General features: G+C 37.7%; 1 protein-coding gene across 2 annotated transcripts in view; it reads right to left on the bottom strand.

Annotated features, from left to right (window-relative positions):
- Position 1: 1 nt before the first annotated feature.
- LOC124155649 (exocyst complex component 6) overlaps positions 2-18797 on the bottom strand; it is a 31338-nt gene continuing 12542 nt past the window's right edge. For both annotated transcript variants that reach the window (XM_046529654.1, XM_046529653.1), the window contains exons 11-17: positions 17891-18025; positions 17395-17570; positions 15537-15728; positions 7870-8161; positions 6867-7008; positions 3541-3727; positions 2-490 (exon numbers count right to left, since the gene is read on the bottom strand). In XM_046529654.1, coding sequence (XP_046385610.1) covers positions 364-490; positions 3541-3727; positions 6867-7008; positions 7870-8161; positions 15537-15728; positions 17395-17570; positions 17891-18025 — 1251 coding nt within the window. In that variant the 3' untranslated portion in view covers positions 2-363. The remainder of the gene's footprint in view (positions 491-3540; positions 3728-6866; positions 7009-7869; positions 8162-15536; positions 15729-17394; positions 17571-17890; positions 18026-18797) is intronic.

The following is an 18797-nucleotide window of genomic DNA, read 5'->3' as shown; positions in this document are numbered from 1 at the left end:
ATTAGGTGTTATTATTAACAATTTATTTGGATATAATTAGGCTTTCTTATTTGAAGTAATTATATTACATTTGACTTGATACATAATTAGTTGCATATTCAATTGAATAAAAATATATATGTTCTCTCCAACAGGGTAAATCACAGGATGTTGGAAATGGCTATGCCAAGCTAAAAATTAGTGGAAGTAGCACAATGGCTTACGTAATATACTCTCCAGTGATGAGATGATATTAGCAACCATCTTTCTTAAATAAAAGGAATGGTTCAAACAGGGATCCTCATTAAGGCAAAAGCCACGGCACCAGGGGAGGTCCAGTTACAAATGTAGTTTGTATTTACGTTCACACATCAATCACAATGATTATGTAGGTGGTGCAGCTTGAGCTAACTGTCTAAGCTGCTTCAGAACTGTCTCAACTAATTTCTTTTTATCTCTTTCACTTTTCTTGAGTACTGAGAAGACGGTTTTCTTGTCAGCTTCACGTAACCTTAAATGGAAAAGAAAAATTTTAACTATTATGGGGTACATCTTCCTACAGGTAAATATGTACCCTGAAAAACGTGGGTCTGAGTGGGTCATTCACTTCACTGTATGCACCTGAATGACAGTATTTCCACACTTAATGTTTTTTTAGCTACACATAATATATATCCACATAGTATCCTGCAAGCTGCCTCAATAGACGTGTGGCTGAAGGCAAATTTATAGCATCTTTCTATGTCAGAAATGCAAGTCCTTGCCCAGCTAACATGACATGGGTCAATTCCAATACTTTTCCTTTATTCCCTTAACTTATTTCAAAACCCCTGACTTTTCCATGATCAGTGACAACCCTGAATGTGCCTCTCTTCCTTACAGTAATGAAGAATATACATTATGTCAGCCCACAGATGTATGTATCCCATTTCTCTTTCCCTCTCCTTCTACGGTTAAAAGCATTGTGATTTTTTAAAATAAATTCAAATCCTGTCCATTCTCCGCCCCGACAGTAAAGTAAGTAAGAAATGGAATGGCAGTACTGAGAGCATACATTACGCTTATGGCCAGAGGAATGAAATTCCACAAGTGGACAAAGGCTACCCACCGTGAGATGGAGAAGTAATCCAACAGCATTAAATCATTTTCATTCACCCATAACTTTTTCATGTTTCACAAAAAATTGTACAAACACATGCATATATTTAGTGGATTCTCGTTATTATGAAAATAATGGAACCAAAAAAATCAAAGGTTATTATTACTTAAAATGAATATAACAAAGTTTATTCATTTTATTGATAAAAGACCTTCCAAAAATTAGTGCCAGAGACGATAGAGATAAAAATCAGAGGTTAATAATAAAAAACTTCATACTACATAACATTTCTTTCACAAAATAAAGTAGACTCCCGATTATCCGGCTCCGGCTCCGATCACGGTCCTTCGAAGTTTTATGCAATCTTTATAAAAAAATAAAATTGGACGCAAAAGCACCAAGATATTTGCATTTTTTAAAAATACAATGCTACACTGGGCTAATTATCTCCAATAGAATCCCCTTCTTAAAGTGGAATCATTTTATCTACTTGCTGACAAGGAATGTTTCAAGTTTACTTGGACGTCTGCTCTAGCATTGCAGACGACGATCAGCGGCAGGAAAAATACTCTTGATTAAATTTAGAGATTCTTTAATGGTTAATCTTTCGTAAATTCAGAGAAATGATACTTTAGATTTTTTATTTTATACAGTGGAACCTCGTTAAAGCGAGTACGGGCTATAGCGAGACCCCCACTATTACGAGAGATAGCCGATGCACCGTCTATTGATCCTATAATAAGCATGTAAAAAATTTCGTTTTTACGAGGCCCTTTCGGTGTTGGCTCTCGCCATAGCGAGAGTTTCACCGCCGGAAAAACTTACACCAAGACTCCTTAATCTCTGTAATTGCTAGCGATCTGTTAGAAATGAAGTTAATGGAGTGATCAGTCTCAAATTTATGTGGTAAACTGTCGTTCGATAAATAAGTAGTTAATTTTGGTGAAAATATTGTGGCATTAGCATTCGCGAATGCTTGATCTTCTTTTGTTCCTCGGGCGGCAGAAAGCAGTCGTCAGCATATAAAAATAAAGGAGTAATATGAGGTATATTGGCTATTATTTGCACCACCTCCGGTAAAGCGACAATTCGCTACAGCGAGTGTTTATTGGTGCACCGTGGGGTGTCGTTTTATCGAGGTTGCACTGTATTTCATATTACGAATGAACAATAATTGCCGTGGCCTTGCATGCGGTTGAATACGGCCCAAGGGACCCGGAGATTTCGTCGCACTCTGGTATGTTTACGTGGTTACCAGTCAAGGCCAAACTGGAGAGGAATAGAAAACAAGAAGTGAAATCTGCGGAGGAAGTGGAAGTCAAGATAGCATGAGTCGTTTTTAAAGTATACCGGGACTAGCCGCGGTGATAACTTTTACGGGAGTCACCCGCAATGCACAATCGTGCGAAAGTTCCACAGAGAAAAAATCATTCGCCTTGACCGGGATTCGAACCCAGATCCCCCGATTTCCGGCCGAGTGCTTTAGCCAGTTAAGCTACCGAGGCGTCATTCAAAAATATCCACAGGGAAGAATGACGCCTCGGTAGCTTACTGGCTAAAGCACTCGACCGGAAATCGGGGGATCCGGGTTCAAATCCCGGTCAAGGCGAATGATTTTTTCTCTGTGGAACTTTCGCACGATAGCATGAGTCGTAGCCAGGCACTCTCCTGCGTAGACAATTTGCCTAAGTCCTGGTTTCCTATAAACGCTACTGTGCGATGGCATGGCAAGCAATCTAAAATAATAGACAATGTGCATTGGTTAAAATAGATTGTTTGATTAGAGTACATTATAAGAATTACAAGAAATAAAAGTGAAGCTTGGATTATCCATGTTTTCCGATTACTCTTGCCACCTCTCCCCATCATTAGCCTGGATAATCGGGAATGCATTGTATAGGGAAAAATAGCCATCTAATCCTACTTTTATTGCTTGCTCATTCTTTCACAATACATAATCATGTTCTGATAAATAGCCTTCCATGCTCTGAAGACTTCACTATGAGGGCTCATGTTGTCATCAGAATGAAAATCTTCAAACACAACAAATTTTGATGCGTAGTTTTCCGCGGCGTTGTCTAGATGATGTCTCCATGTTCCTGGGTTTCACCGCGTGGATTTTCTTTGTGACGACAGTTTCGCCGGTATTCCAACCGGCGTCTTCAGGTCGATAAGAAGACGATCGACCTGAAGACGCCGGTTGGAATACTGGTGAAACTGTCGTCACAAAGAAACTCCACGCGGTGAAACCCAGGAACATGGAGACATCACAACAAATTTTGATCGAATTGCTGACCAATCAGAATCGACCATTTGGAATGAAAAACTATTGGAATAATTCTGATAGACAGAGTTATGCACACCACCCAGGTAAAAATCTTTCACTTTAAATTTCTACGACTGCAGATGCAGACCTATGACATTCTTCATTAGCTAAAATCAATTCATAATATTACACTTACTTCTCCAGCAAGATAATGGCTGTGTTTGGGTTGACTTTCCCATACTTGCTTCCTTCCTGGCCATAGTCGTGAAAGTATGTCGACCAATCCCAAGTCATGAACAAATCCAAGAGTTGACGTAAATCAGAGAAGTATTCCAATAGGACACCCTCCTCTAAATCAACAACAGGCTCTGACGCTGCAAATTCTGTAGAAAAGAAGTACGATGCCACATATTTATTATCTTTCCCAGGGATGAATTTCTAATTGAACTTGCCAATACAATACACATCATTTGTTTATTACAGCATTATATGTATTAATCAAAGGTATTTAACAACGCATAAAAAAACACTCCTTGAACCCCTATAAAATAACACATTTCATTTCACATACAGCCTTCAGTTGTTTATGGTAGTTTTTTGGTAAATGAAGAGGCCATACAATGCTTTTAGAATAGGAAGCCCCATGGGATAATAGAATAGGAAATATTATTGCTAAAGAGCAGGGCAGTGGTTAGGTGAAACCCTCAATAGGCCATTCTACAGTCAATGTGCAAAAGAAATTTGAAGACCTTGAATAAGGAAAAAACCACTTATCACTAGGGCTGTGCGAGACTCTTGACCACCTGAGAATCTCGGCAGTCGAGACGAGAATTTAATTTCTTGGCATTGTCGGGATGAGACTCTCGCCGTGCCGAAAGTCTCGCCTGGGTCGAGAGTCTTGACGAGACTGGAGAAGTCTCGACCCAGCAAGACTTCTCAACACCCGTCGACACTCTCGGGAAATGCGAGAATCTCAAATGAGGATCACCGTCAGTCAACAATAGAGTTTACAATGGTATCATTTACCGAGAGTTTCGTCCCGACAATGCTGAGAAATGAAACTTTCGTCTCAACCGCCGAGACAAGACTCTTGCACAGCACTACTTATCACCCACCAAAATTATACATGTTGGGGTACTGCAGGTCAGTATTCTTAGGCCACTGCTATTTTTATTACACATTAATTATTAACTCACGCATATTAATAATAATATTTAACATGGTATTGTACAGACAGATGACACATCTTTAGCAATGAGCTACAGGGATACAAACTTGAGAGCTTGCTATTACTCCAGCACAAGTGGTTTAACCTATATAAACTATGAATGTATGTTAAAGATAACACCACAGACTTAACCACCAATTCTCGAGTGCTTAAGCATACCACTTGCACAGTGGAGATGTACAAATGAACTGCCACACCACTGCTATGTACCCCTTTCAAAGCCCCTTTATCATAGCAACAAATGTGCATGACCCTTTACCTCCATGCATTAAAAATATCCCTACAAAGGTATCATTTTAGTCTAATTTGAAAATTTTCCTAGACAATAAATCCTATTATAGCACTAATGAGTTTCTTGAGGAATCTTTCTTTCAGAGAAGTGAGTGATTTTGTACGCACATATTTTGTTCATTTGACTTATCCTATATTTAACATTGTAATTTCCTAGGATCAATTACGGCTATCATTATTATTAGGGATGGATGGATTCAGGATTTTTTCCGGATTCGGATCGGATACTTGATTGCAGGGGACGGATCTTTGGATATTTTCGAATCCAAATGCATTTTTATTTGCCTGCAATAAAACGAATTAATTATTCAAGTTGCTTCTGGGTACACGGCAGTGGCAAGCAGCTGAGGGTGGTTTTCTGAAATCTACAACGTAGTTACTTTTGACGTGATTATTATCCTACGACGCTCAGATTCCCCCGATGTTTGTTCATTCTCCTGGGAAGAGTCACAACCGCAAGTCGTATTTAACCTTTTTTATTTTCCCGAAATTCTGCTACATAACCCCTGCGAGAGCATTTAAACCAAATGGTTCATGAGTAGGACAAGCATCGCAGTGCGATGGTGCATTCGAAGAGAGAATTACAATTCTTTCCACTCTTATAGGGGGGGTTCCATTCACTGAACGTATAATTTAAAATTTCAGATCCAGATCCAATGTCTTCGGCAACTTAGGATCCGATAGTATCTGATGAAGGGCAATATCCGTGGATATTCGATATTAGAATCTGAGGTTTCCGATCCGGCCATCCCTAATTATATATTACCATTCTGAGGACTAAGGCAAGACGCATAAATATTTATACTGTAATGATATTCACTCATCAACAACATCAGGATGAATGAGAGGCCATCACATTCACTCGATCCAAAATGAGAATTACAAGGGTGCAGTTGCATTACGCATACTCACCACTAAATTGTGTTATAATTTTGATAACTGTCACCATATATCTAAGATGAAGTAAGGTAAATAAATGAATTTCGGAAAGTTGTGACACAAAAACAATTGCACACCATTTGACTGAAAAATTGAAATAATGCTTATACAGTGAGTCCTCGTTCTACGTCACCCCGTTTAACGTCATTTCGCGATAACGTCACGAAAATTTTACGACCGTGATTCGTTTATCGTCCCTTCGCTTCGCGATAACGTCATGTATTTTAAATTTCGCGCGAGAAAAAAGGCGAAGTGGCAGGCGTTACAGGTTGTTTGTTTCGTGGGCGGTAATACGGTTAGTCTATTCAAAGTGTAAAACGGTGTGTATATTGTTATAATTGCGATTACGGTTCCGGCAAATTTTAGCATCAGAGACATTTCCACGAAAATGTCCAAGAGAACAATGTTCAAAATAATTTTGGTTCCTGTAACTGCGACGATGTTTCAGCGATGATGATGCCCAGGCGACGCCCGCCCGCCTCAATTCACAATTAAAACCATCTCTTTGATTTCATAATCCCAGTTTGCCCGCCCTCGCTCATTTCCACCATTTTGATTTCGCTCCTGACCGGTCCGAAAAGAAATTCTCGTAGCGAGGGTAGGGCCTATGGACCGGAGCACCGGATCCCCGGTCTGTAGCGTCTGGTAGCATTCATTGGACCGCACTATAGCGAAGCCGAAAAGCAAATGTGGGAAGATACAAAAATGGAGAAGGATTTATGTCACTGCTGCTATTGTCGTCGATGAAGACAGGAACTCGTATTTATGCCATAGTTTGGCATTCCCATCGTAAAAAATGCCCCAGATATGATACGCTAAAATTTTTTCGCATAGGAATTGTGAGGTCTAGGAACCGATATTCAATTTTTACATTGTTTTTATGGGATATTATGCTTTGATTAACGTCATTTCGTTTATCGTCACATTTTTCAGGAACGGTAGGTGACGTTAAACGAGGACTCACTGTACTTCCAAGCTTCAAATCCATTCCAATTCAAAGAAAGAACTAATTAAATATATTTGAACAGACAACTAGCAATGATGTTTTGCCAAAGAGTACTCACGTTCACACTGAATGACATCCAGGTTTATTTGCTGCAGTGCACCCAATGAAATCTGCTTAATATCATCTGCTAGCATCATCCTAAGCACCGACTTTGCTATATGGTCACATGCAGACTTACAAGCAACTTGAGCAACCTCAGCCTGCATAAAAAATATGGATAGTATAAATACAGAACTCTAGTTGACATACAACTTTCTTAACAGTGACTTAGCACGTTGCGTACCGGGGTATTTAAATTCCTAGGAATGCCGAAATTGTAAATATGTGCCTATTAGGGCGTAATGCCTTTGGCTTAAACATGGTTAAAAAGCTAATGTTTAGAATATAACTTTCGTTATGATGCATCAATTCATTATGACTAACGAACAACAACTGAAAACGTACGAACGAATACGTATTGTACGCTTTAAAATTGTTTAGGTTGACGCGCCTAAATGACGAGAATCTTCGTCATCCGTCCGGAATGTTCGGGAAAAAAATGACGAGAATTCTCGCCATCCGTACGCAACGTGTTAATATTTTAGATAATCCAATTTTTTGAAAATTTGGATACAAGGTATTGTGGAAGCCAAGTTCTAAGAGTAACCTCATCACTTACACATTATTCATTTGTGAGTTACTTACATATGTTTCCATCATTTCATACAAGGTTATAATATATCATAATTTAGGAATGCATTTTGAAAAAAAAAGTTGGGTGAGTATTACACATAAATGCACATGATCACCCAAAGATCATAAAATTAACCAGAAATATGTATTTTATGCATTAATAAAAACATGTTTCCAGATTATTTATTTTTACTTGATTGTAAATCACATTTAACACAATTTAACAATTTTAACAAATTTTGGGGAGAGTGGAGTATCAGTCCCCCATACACATACATGCCCCTGGCTGTTACTCACTAATAGCAACAAAAAACTGGAATAAATGCTCAGATTTTTACATGTAAATAAAGCCTCCAAAATCAAAAATGCCATAGCAAATATTTACTCACCGGCAAATTGGTGAATGATAAGAAAATACTTCGAAGAAAGGCTATTAGATCAACAATAAAACTTGAAGCATGACCCTTTGGTTCCACCAGCAACCACTCATAATTTTCCAACTCTAAAAATTCATCCAACTTCATCTGCAGCTTCTCGCATATCTGCCTCTCAGCATCATCTCTGGCCACTCGGAACATTCCCCTCCCACGAGGAGACGAGGCTGATCCTTGGTTTGGGGCGGTGCCCAGAATACCTCTACCTGTGGGCGTTGATCCCATCCACGAACTCTCACTTCCAGTACTGTAAACCAAAAACAACAGAATAAAAGAGTGAGTTTATATTTTACCCTTAACTGCATGAATTTCCAAATATGCGCCAAAAATATTTTTCCTCATGAAATACGAGGTACGTCCGCAAAGTAAGTTCCGTTTTGAAATAAAAAAAGAACAAGTACAGATTCTTCAAAGAAATTTGTCGCACAAAACTCTACCACTCTTACACGATTTTTCGACGCATATCCCGTGATTCTTCAGGTATTTTTCACAGCATGGGACAAGTTTTTGTACACTCCCTTCGTAGACTGTTGCCGCCAGTGTAGCCTGCCATGAGGTAACAAGTTCTTTTAGCTCATCGACACTGTTGTACCGCTGACTTTTACGGACAGACTTTTCGGCGTTAAGTAAACCAGTCAATAAAAATGTTGATTGCGAGAGAATTAAGAATCCGCGCCGCGCATTACAGAACCAGCGCCGAGAAATGCTCACGAAAGGCGTGGTTTTCATTCACGACAATGCCTGACCGCACACTGCGAATGTGACAAAAAGACGGCAACAGGGCCTTTGACTGGAATGTTTTTGACCATCCTCCATACAGCCCCAACCTTGCTCTAAGTGATTTTCACTGGTTTCTGCATCTGAAGTCTTTTCATGGCAGACAGCGGTACAGCAAGAGCTACGAGAACATATTACTTCATGAAAGACTACACTGGCGGCAACATTCTACGAAGGGGGTGTACAAAAACTTGTGCCACGCTATGACAAACGCCTGGAAAATTGCGGAATCCACGTCGAAAAATCGTGTAAGAGTGGTAAGGTTTTGTGCAATAAATTTCTTTGAAGCACCCGCACTTGTTCTTTTTTTTATTTCAAAACGGAACTTACTTTCTGGATGTACCTCGTATATCCAGAAATGCCACAAATACTACATTTTATCAACTTTTCATGCTATTTTTTATTTTTTAAGGAAAATTTTAAATAAGTAACAAATATGATACATGATGGTTACAGACAACTTTTACATTAAATGTATATGTATCACACATGGTACACATACTCAATGAAAACTTATCATTGGCACCCGTACCTTTACTTATTACTTTCTTATAATGATAACATAATTATACTGATTACCTACTCTAGAGACGGCTAGAAAAAATCTTCAGGTTGTCATGCGGAAAGCGGACTTCCTTCTACATAATGAGGAGCTGATCACCTATAACACCTACTGACTGATTCAAGAACCACAGTGTAGTGGCACGGTGTATCATATCCGCAGCGAGCGTATGGCATCTGGTACAGAAAGACTTATCCGCAAACTGAATAAAATACAAAAGAAAGCTATGCAGTTTGTCAAAAACTGCTATGGGCATACAGACAGCATTACCCAGATGTTAAGCGAATTAGGCTGGGAGCCGCTGGAGACTCGGAGGCTGCACGCCAGGCTTAGATTGCTTAAACAATTGAGAATGTATATCTTTAAGAGTGATGCAGAGAACATAATATTAGAGCTACACTATATTTCCAGGTCCAATAGAAGCGATAAATTAAGAGAGATGTTTTGCCAAACGGATAGATGTGGGAATTTGTTTTTCCCCCAAACCATAAAGGACTTCAATAAACGCTAGTCCCAACTTTGTTAGAGCACTTCATTTGTTTTATCTGTAAACGGCTGGTAACCTAACACTCCCTACCACACGCCTTTTAGGCAGCTTGCAGTATAGTATGTAGATGTAGATCTGATAGACCATGCGTTAGAGAGGAAGCATTGTGCCTTTCAGAAATAACCAACACTGAGTGTGGCGTATCATATATTATACAAAATGCATTAAAGGGTTAAGCATTCCAAAATCCATCTCAGACACTCATAGGGGTTATGTTATGTCTGTTTTAAGGGTTTTATTTAGTAAAAAAAATAGTACAATAAGTCATCTACTTACGAGCATTCGATTTACAAACTTTGAGAGGTAATGAACATTATAAAAATTGAAGTGCGATCGAAATTTCAAATTTGACGCGCCTTTGAGGTTGGGAGATGCAACGAGGTGTAGAGAAACTTACTTTTTGGAAACGGTCTCAAATGAATTGGGAAGCAGGGAACTGTTCAGCGTTTTGCGTGTTTTTCCTTCCTGCAGGTAGCAAAGTTTTTTTTTTGCTCCAGCCACATGGCCTGCGCCTCAAAATCAGTTTTTCACCATAGTGAGTTACGCAAGCTTGTAACACGGTGTTGCATTCTCCAAGGAAACTACACTTTACCATGCCTTACTTCGGTTTCTTAACTTACGAAAATGGTCTTGGCACACATCTTGTTCATACGTCCAGGACTTACTGTCCTTGAGAAGTTTTTGTTTTAATTTTTATTTGTTAACAAGTGGTAAACTGTTCCTGATGGATTTGATTGATAATTTTACAATTGGTTTTAAGATGATGATTATTTACAATTCCAATACATTTTGTATGCTTTGTTGCATTGGTCGCACAATGATGCTATTATAAAAAGTGTGGGTTTTGTGCATTCCAATTGAAGATGTAATCTTATAAAGTGAGAGTCCTATGTGATGACATCCATTCCATTTGGAGAGAGTACATTAATACTAATGACGATATAAAGTAGAAAATTTCAGTGCCATGGATATTCACGCTACACCTAGGGCAATGAAGATTAGGAACAAACAGAGTAGATAAAGCAAAAAACTTATGATAAATAATCAAACAAGAGAACAGAAACCTTTTTCCTAAGTCTGATATCTGCATGTAGATATTAATTATAACATAAAAGCAGCATTTGAAGGATGCATTAGTATGCAAGGTCGAATTCCTCTGCAATTTAATGAATGCATTAATAAAATATAGATGAAATCTTCTTGTATTCTCAATAAGTCTATGAATATGTACATATCGATGTTGACCCAATCACCTGCTGTAAATAAAAGCCAACACATTTGTTTTGTATGTGGTTCTTTTAGTACCTCATTCAACTTCACCTAACCGGAATCTGAGGTCTTCAATGATTGGCTGACTGAACAGCCAAATGACCCATCTCCTTGGCACTGGATTGTATTTTTCTTAAGCGGCTGTTTGGGCACCATAGGAAAAAATCAAGGGAGGTGGAACTTTAGGTAGCTCTTAACTAGCACTTCACGAATCATACCCAGAAGTAGGTCATACATCCAATGCATTAAGCAATAAATAAGAATAAATATTTTCAACGTAATTCAACTGTACAAGCTAAAATTGTGTTTGTGATGGGTATTCTCACCAGATGCTATGGACATTCCTGTAGCCCAAAATATAGGATGAAATTATGATTTTGATGGAAAATATTCAATTTTTCTACAAAAAAACCAAGTGAAATAGAAAACTGAATGAAACAGAAACTTAGTTTAATTGCTCCAAAGACATATACACTGTATGCTACTTCACTCAACATTATCAACAAAAGCAATTTACAATGTATGGTAATGAGCATCTATGCCTCAGCCTATCCTTTTCTAATGGGAGTAAAATTAAGCATAACTTGCGTATAAAAGGCCACAATGCTAATCCCTATCTAAAATTATCTCTCACAAAAATACCTTCTTGGCTGGGTCTCATACGATGTTTGAATGATACTTATATAATTTCACACCAATGTCACAAGTAATAATGGCTTCACACAGATAAGTGAATGAATCATTATACATATGTATTATGCCGTTGAAAAGTGGTAAGGAGGTTAGTTACTAGTTACTTTACAACCAAGGAATTAATGAATGTACGTCCTACATCTAATAATTAAGACAGCTTAATTTAAATGCACCTAAAACCTAATGAATTTCCAAAACAGAGAATTGGTTGTCACTCATGCACTGCAACAATTTGTACTGCATTCATATTGGTGAATACCTAAATGTATTAAGTCGTGCAACACATGAATTCTTTAAAATGAGAACAATGAACAAATAATTAGCCAAATATGGTGTGGGCAGTAGAAAAATCAACACTCCTTACAATAAAAACTATTCTCCTGCGATAAACTGTTTCAATATGAATTGTAATAGTTCAATAGTCTAGATGAATACAATCCGGATGTGCTGTGCATCTGTGAGCACTGGCTGTCGGCTGAGGAAGTGATCTTGTTTGGTATTTCTGGTTATTCAGTAACTGCATCCTTCTGCAGATCTGAATTTCAATGGGGTGGCGTCATGATATTACAGAGGGAGCCCTTAATGGGAAATGCTCTCTCTATCGGTAAGAATATTTCCCAGGAACGGGAGTTTGAATACTGCATAGCAGAGTGGGATTTGTCTGAAGTTAATGTTGTAGTTGTTGCTATATATCGGTCTCCCATTGGTAGTTTTACTGTATTTTTGGAATGTTTAGAGTTTCTTCTTGATTCCTTATACAAAATGAAGCCTAATTCAACTATTGTTGTACGTGGAGATTTTAATGGCGACTTGATGGCAGACGGCATTGATCAAAGAGCATTCAGGAATGTTCTTAAAATGTTCAATTTGACCCCTAGTACATATAAATGAACCAACTCGTATCACAAATACAACTGCTACTCTTCTAGATAATATCATGTCTAATACTGGTGTGGATCTGGTCGATTCTAGGGTAATTGTGTCACACTTTTCGGATCATTATCCAGTTTTATCTCAGTTTTCCCTGAAAGTGATGTGTTGCGGTGACAGAACTCGAACAACACGGTTTTTTTTACTGAGGATAGCATTAGCACATTTTTAGGATTCTTGGCAGAGGAGACTTGGGATGATGTGTATTGCTATCAGGATGTGAATAATAAATTTGAGGCATTCTATAGAAAATTTTTGCATTACTTTGATGAGGCATTCCCAGTCATCACGATAAGGACTGGGAGGAGAAAAATTAAAAAACCATGGATCAGTGATGAAATTCGCATGCTTTCTGTCTATTTAAAAAACCTGAATCGGATCTGCAAAGAATCTTCCTCACCAGAGCTGGTGCAGGAGTACAAAGCTGCAAAAAGATATTACAGGCATCTAATCACAAAAGCAAAGAGCACATACAATGATCAGAAGATTTTGGAGGCAAAGTGCAAATCAAAAGTTATTTGGAACATAATAAATAGTCACCGCTCTAATTGCCGTAATTCCTATATTCCAAAACTGGTTGATTCATGTGGTAAGCCAGCAACCGATTACAACCTTGTGGCCAATGCGCTTAATGTTCATTTTTTGACAGATATGTAATGCTTCTCAGCATTTGGTATCAGGGAATAGTATTTCAATATCAGGGAATGTATTCTGTCATTCATTCTTTCTTCAACCTTACACGAAAATTGAGCTGATTCAGCTTCTCATGAATTTAGGCACCAAAGGTACAGCTGGGCCTGATGAGATACCTAGATATCTGTTGAAACTTTCTTGCAGTTGGGTCGTTGATCCTTTATTACACATGGTTAATTTATCATTTAGTCAGGGTGTTTTTCCATCAGCTCTTAAATCTTCTAGAGTAATACCTCTGTATAAGAATAAGGGTGATAAAGATAGTTTTAGCGCATACAGACCTATTGCCATTCAAAATCAGCTAGGCATAGTATTTGAAAAGGCATTTTATAGTAGACTATTGTCCTACCTCCATAAATTTCAGCTCATTTCAAGGCAACAACATGGTTTTATCAAAGGAAAGTCAACTATGACTGCTTGTCTTCATACCATTAATAAAATTCTCTGTTTGGAGGATTTAAATAATGAATCGATTAGTATGTTCTTTGACTTTGCCAATGCATTCACTTCAGTTAACCATCAAGTTTTATGTCATAAACTGGACAATTTTGGTACAAGGGGCAACCCAAAGAATTGGATATGCTCCTATATTGGACAGAGGTCACAATATGTGAGTATTATCAAAGATGGTGTTACATTTAAGTCTAACTGTAAGACAATCGACATGGGTGTTCCACAGGGTTCAGTCTTGGGGCCTATACTGTTCTTACTTTTTATAAATGATCTGCCAGAATTGTTTCCTGTAATGCCAACTGTGAAACCGGTAATTTATGCTGATGATACCAACTTCTTTATACATGCTTCAAAATGTGATGAATTATTACATTTAGGGGACCAAGTGATAAAAAACCTACATGAGTGGAGTGTAAAAAATGGTTTGTGTGTAAATGTGGACAAATCACAGTTCATCTGTTTCTCAAAAATTAATGCACCGAAGAGAGAGCTTATATTTGACTTAAACGGCGAGAAGCTGAAACAAGTTGATACCTTCAGATTTCTTGGTCTCCAATTAGACAAACATCTTTCTTGGGAGCCGCAGGTGAATAATCTAGTAAGTTCAGTTCTCTTTGTTTTTTGATAAGGACTATTAGAGCTACAGTGTCACTTGAGGTGCTGCTAGCATTGCATTATGGAGAGTTTGACTCCAGAGTGGTGCAGACAATTGTGTTCTGGGGATCATCAGGCCAGGCTCTAAAGATTTTTGTGATCCAAAAGAGAATTGTGCGTCTAATTGGTAAGAACACTATAGGGCTCACTGTTGCCCAATATTCAAAAGACTTGGTATACTTCCTCTTCCATGTATGTATGTATTAGCGTTAGTTAACTGTGTAAAATGCAATTATTTCACCTTACTTAAAAACTCAAATATTCATAATCATGGCACTAGAGGCAAGCACAATTTCCATACACCACACGCTAGAACCAAAGGGGTTTCCTAGGGTCCGGAATATATGGGTATAAAATTGTACAACAGATTGCCCTCTGGATTGAAGGAAATTCCAACTATCGGTGTTTTTAGAAGAAAAGTAAGGGATTTTTTACTTAAAAACCTATTTTATTCCGTAAATGAGTACTTGGGAGTCGAATGAGTGTATTATCCCATTGTATATATAATTAAGGTATTTTTATATTATGTAATTATTGGACATGTGCAATTTTCTTGACGTGCCTAATATCAATGCACATTGATGTAATTGATCTCTTGGCAAATAAAATGAATGAATGAATTACTTGAGTTTCACAATGCACTATGCCTCCGCCACCACAACACAGAGCTGGCTAAAACCTAACAGGATAAGATTAATAGGCATTTTGACATAGTTCTCCGCTAATGGAGCCATAAGGCCAGCCCTACTGCTCCAAGAACTGTGCACAAATAAATTCCTCAGGGAGGCCCAGCCAGGATTAATATGACTTTAGATCTTGTGAAACCTTATGGCTAGTTCTTCATGAGAGCATATTTTATAAATCACTATCTGAAGCATTCAAGAGACTTGGAATGAATAATGACATGTGATTATTTTCCTTGAAGAAGTAGTGGCACTGAATGCATGCTCTTCATCTTGGAGTAGAGGGATCAAAGAGGGATAGCTCTTCATCTTGGAGTAGAACTCAATTATTTCCAAGGGCAATTTATAAAAATTTGCAAACCTTTTAATGTTAGAAACAAACTCTTCAAGATAAACGGTGGCTTCTTCCAGGTAACCAGTGTCTATTAGAATTTGGATGACTTGTAGGAGAGCAAGACTAGGTTTTCGGAAAGTCGATGACAAGCAGCCACTAAATGTTCTCGTCAATAAAAGATTTGTAGACCGTCGTAAGGTATCATCAACCTCCGCCTGACTGGAAAATAATAATTAAAATTAAAAATCATAACATTGCAAATAAAAATTATTTTACAGTATAGGCAATACGTAAGTTACATACAAGATGTGATCTCATTGGGTAAACTTACAGCAAAATCTCATTCAGATCTGGGGAAAACCTCATTAATTATTGACATGCATTATGATTTTACCTAAATAAAATATGAAATCACTAGAAAAGTAAATGAATTTCTCCACCACCAACTGACCACTTGCATTGACAAAATAATGTTGCAATGATGTTGGAAATCAACAGACTAACTTGAATTATGATGCATTACTGCAATCTGCATTGGTATACCATTGAGAGAGAGAGAGAGAGAAAATCCATTCACATTAAGGTCATCTTATTAAAGAATATTCACACTGTAGCACACACCCTGGGTGTCACACTTTCTCAGAGCAATTTGGGCTCATTCCCTTGAAATTTTCATTACTTTGAGGTGAGGAATGGTGAAAATGGAGAACAGAGTACGGTAGGAAAGGAATGCAACAAGGGTAACTTTGGAGGATGACTTGGGAAGTGATAGGTAGATAATCCTGCAAATGATTCAACATACTATGCATTTAACAATGGCTCTCTATATTTTAATATAGCTACCATATTTCCTGGCCTATTTAACACACAGTAATTTTTCTGGTACGATTTTATGAAAAATATTTGAATCAGATAGAAGACTGAGCTCATCACAAAAATACTACATACTTGCAAAGGGAAAGTTCTCTGCCCCACCACCAGAACTGGCAGAGTTCAGCAAACTGCAATACTGAGTGGCATAGATTCACCATATAAACAAGCCTTTACATGATTTATTTGTAATTCTTTGAAGGAATTACTGCCAAAGAAGTAGTACAACCCTTTTGATTTGTACTGTCTCAAAACAGAGTTATCAATAATTGTTATAAACACCACAAACAAAATTTCCCTGAAAAAATGATTCCGTTTACCCAGGATTTGAACCTGGATCTCCTGAATGCAGGTCAGGTATCCTACCAGTCACACACCAAGCCATCTTTTCCCAAGACAAATCTCAAACTGGCTTAAACAAACACATTGTTAGCATTTTAGGTCCGTATTGTGGCACAGGAAATGGCGATTATCAAAGAGGAAAATCTTACTTTGCTGCTATTCTGCAAAGGAAGTTTTCCAAAGCAATGAATGTTAAACAAGTAGCTTTGCAAGCATTCACACGCACAGGTGCAAATTTACAGCAAGGAAGGAATTTGACATGAAAACATCCGGTGTAACTGTTAGCATACTTCAAATGGCTATAAGGAGTTTAAATCCAGGTTTAAATCCCAGCCAAGTCTAATAATTTTTTTCATGGTAAATTTCATCTTACGAGCTACTTTGCAACCATTCACTAAACTGTACACATAGTTACTTGTTTAATGCACTGTTTGGAATAGTAGCAAAGACAACCATGCTCTCGGCAAAGGAGCTTGGTTTGGTAATGGATCAGTGAGCCAGGAAATGCAAAAAGTCGAAGTCAATCTCTTTCAGTGGTTTAAGATATAAAAAAATTTCAAAATGCTATGGTTGCTGTTGCTACAAAATTCTATCAAACCTTCAACAGAAATAAAACAGAATATTGAGCAAATCAACTCCTCACATTATAAAATGGAAATGTAATGTAAATTACCTCAAGTTGAGATCCTCTGAAAATTTTAAGCAGGCGTAAATGAATTCCTTCACTTGACGATACACTTTAGGCACCATAGATGAGAATGGTAGACGACGAGGAAAAGTTAGACCAGCTACATCTTCACTGAAAGGAAATGTTTCCAGCACCTTGTCATATTCTTCTTGATCGGAAACCTGAAAGTAAAATTTTAACTATGAATTAGGGTGTACAGCCTAATAGACAGACAGCAATGCATATTGAAAATATATACATAATACACATCACAATCTGAACCTCACTAAAATGAAAACATCCAATGTGTGAAAGATGGCATACATTTTAAGTTAAAGATGCTAAAACTAAATGAAAAGGGATCACTCATACCATTGCAATACATGCTACTAACAACAAGCAAGAACAGTGACACTAGAAATATTCTTTGCTCCACAAACACAAAAGAACTCTACCATTAACTCATCCACTCACTACCTCATACATATTTTTAAAAACTAACTTGAATAGGGAGAAAGTCTTCTTCATCAAGGATTTCACGAAATACTTGCACCCATCGTTGCATTAGCACTTCATTGTAATGGTCACGAATTTCGTGTAGAAGATCAAAAAGTTGACTCACTGTGTAGCCATAATTCTGGAAAAAAAGCAAGAATATCAGTGTTTTCACCAATAAAATATCAGAATCATGAACTAATAATTACAAAAACTTTCCGTTGAAATCCAATTCTGCATCAAACATTTGATTTTTCTCTACACAGAAAGGATGGAATTTGCTATGAAAAAATCAGTTGGCTTACAAGGAGACATCGCCAAAGTGATGTTCGGGATCAGCATGCAGATGTTATTAACTGAAACTATATCGGTAAGGTAGAAAAAATTTCACGGCTTTCTTCCACATAGGCTCGGGTTCGAGAGATATTTGCTTGTAAAGATTTCGCGCAGCATGACATCCCTTGAGTAATCGCTACCTCTTAACTATGGCCGTGTTTTTCTCTCTTCTAATTTTTGAAATCACTGTTACATTTTATCCCCATTCGTTTCATTTAGTTACTTCGTGATTTTTTTAAATTTAATATCAATTTATGGAGTTTAAACGAAACTCCGAATTGTGCCTTACCTCCGCGATAACTCAAGGGATGTCATGTGCAAAGTCTTTACAATCGAATATCTATCGAACCCGGGCCTATGCGGAAGAAAGCCGTGACTCTTTTTCTACCTTACCTATATAGTTTCAGAAAATAACATCCGTATCCAGGTCCTGAACATCACTTTGGCGACGGCGACATCACTTTGGAAATGCAACGGTTTTAAAATCTGTATTTTTCTCGTATTTTTGTCCTGTACACATTACAACTGATTTGTTATGAGGTTTTGGAATACAACGGTAATACAATGATTTTACAAAC

This window comes from Ischnura elegans, chromosome 3 (assembly GCF_921293095.1).
Source record: "Ischnura elegans chromosome 3, ioIscEleg1.1, whole genome shotgun sequence".
NCBI classification, from domain to species: Eukaryota; Metazoa; Arthropoda; class Insecta; order Odonata; family Coenagrionidae; genus Ischnura; species Ischnura elegans.
This window is presented reverse-complemented; position numbering and strand designations above follow the sequence as displayed.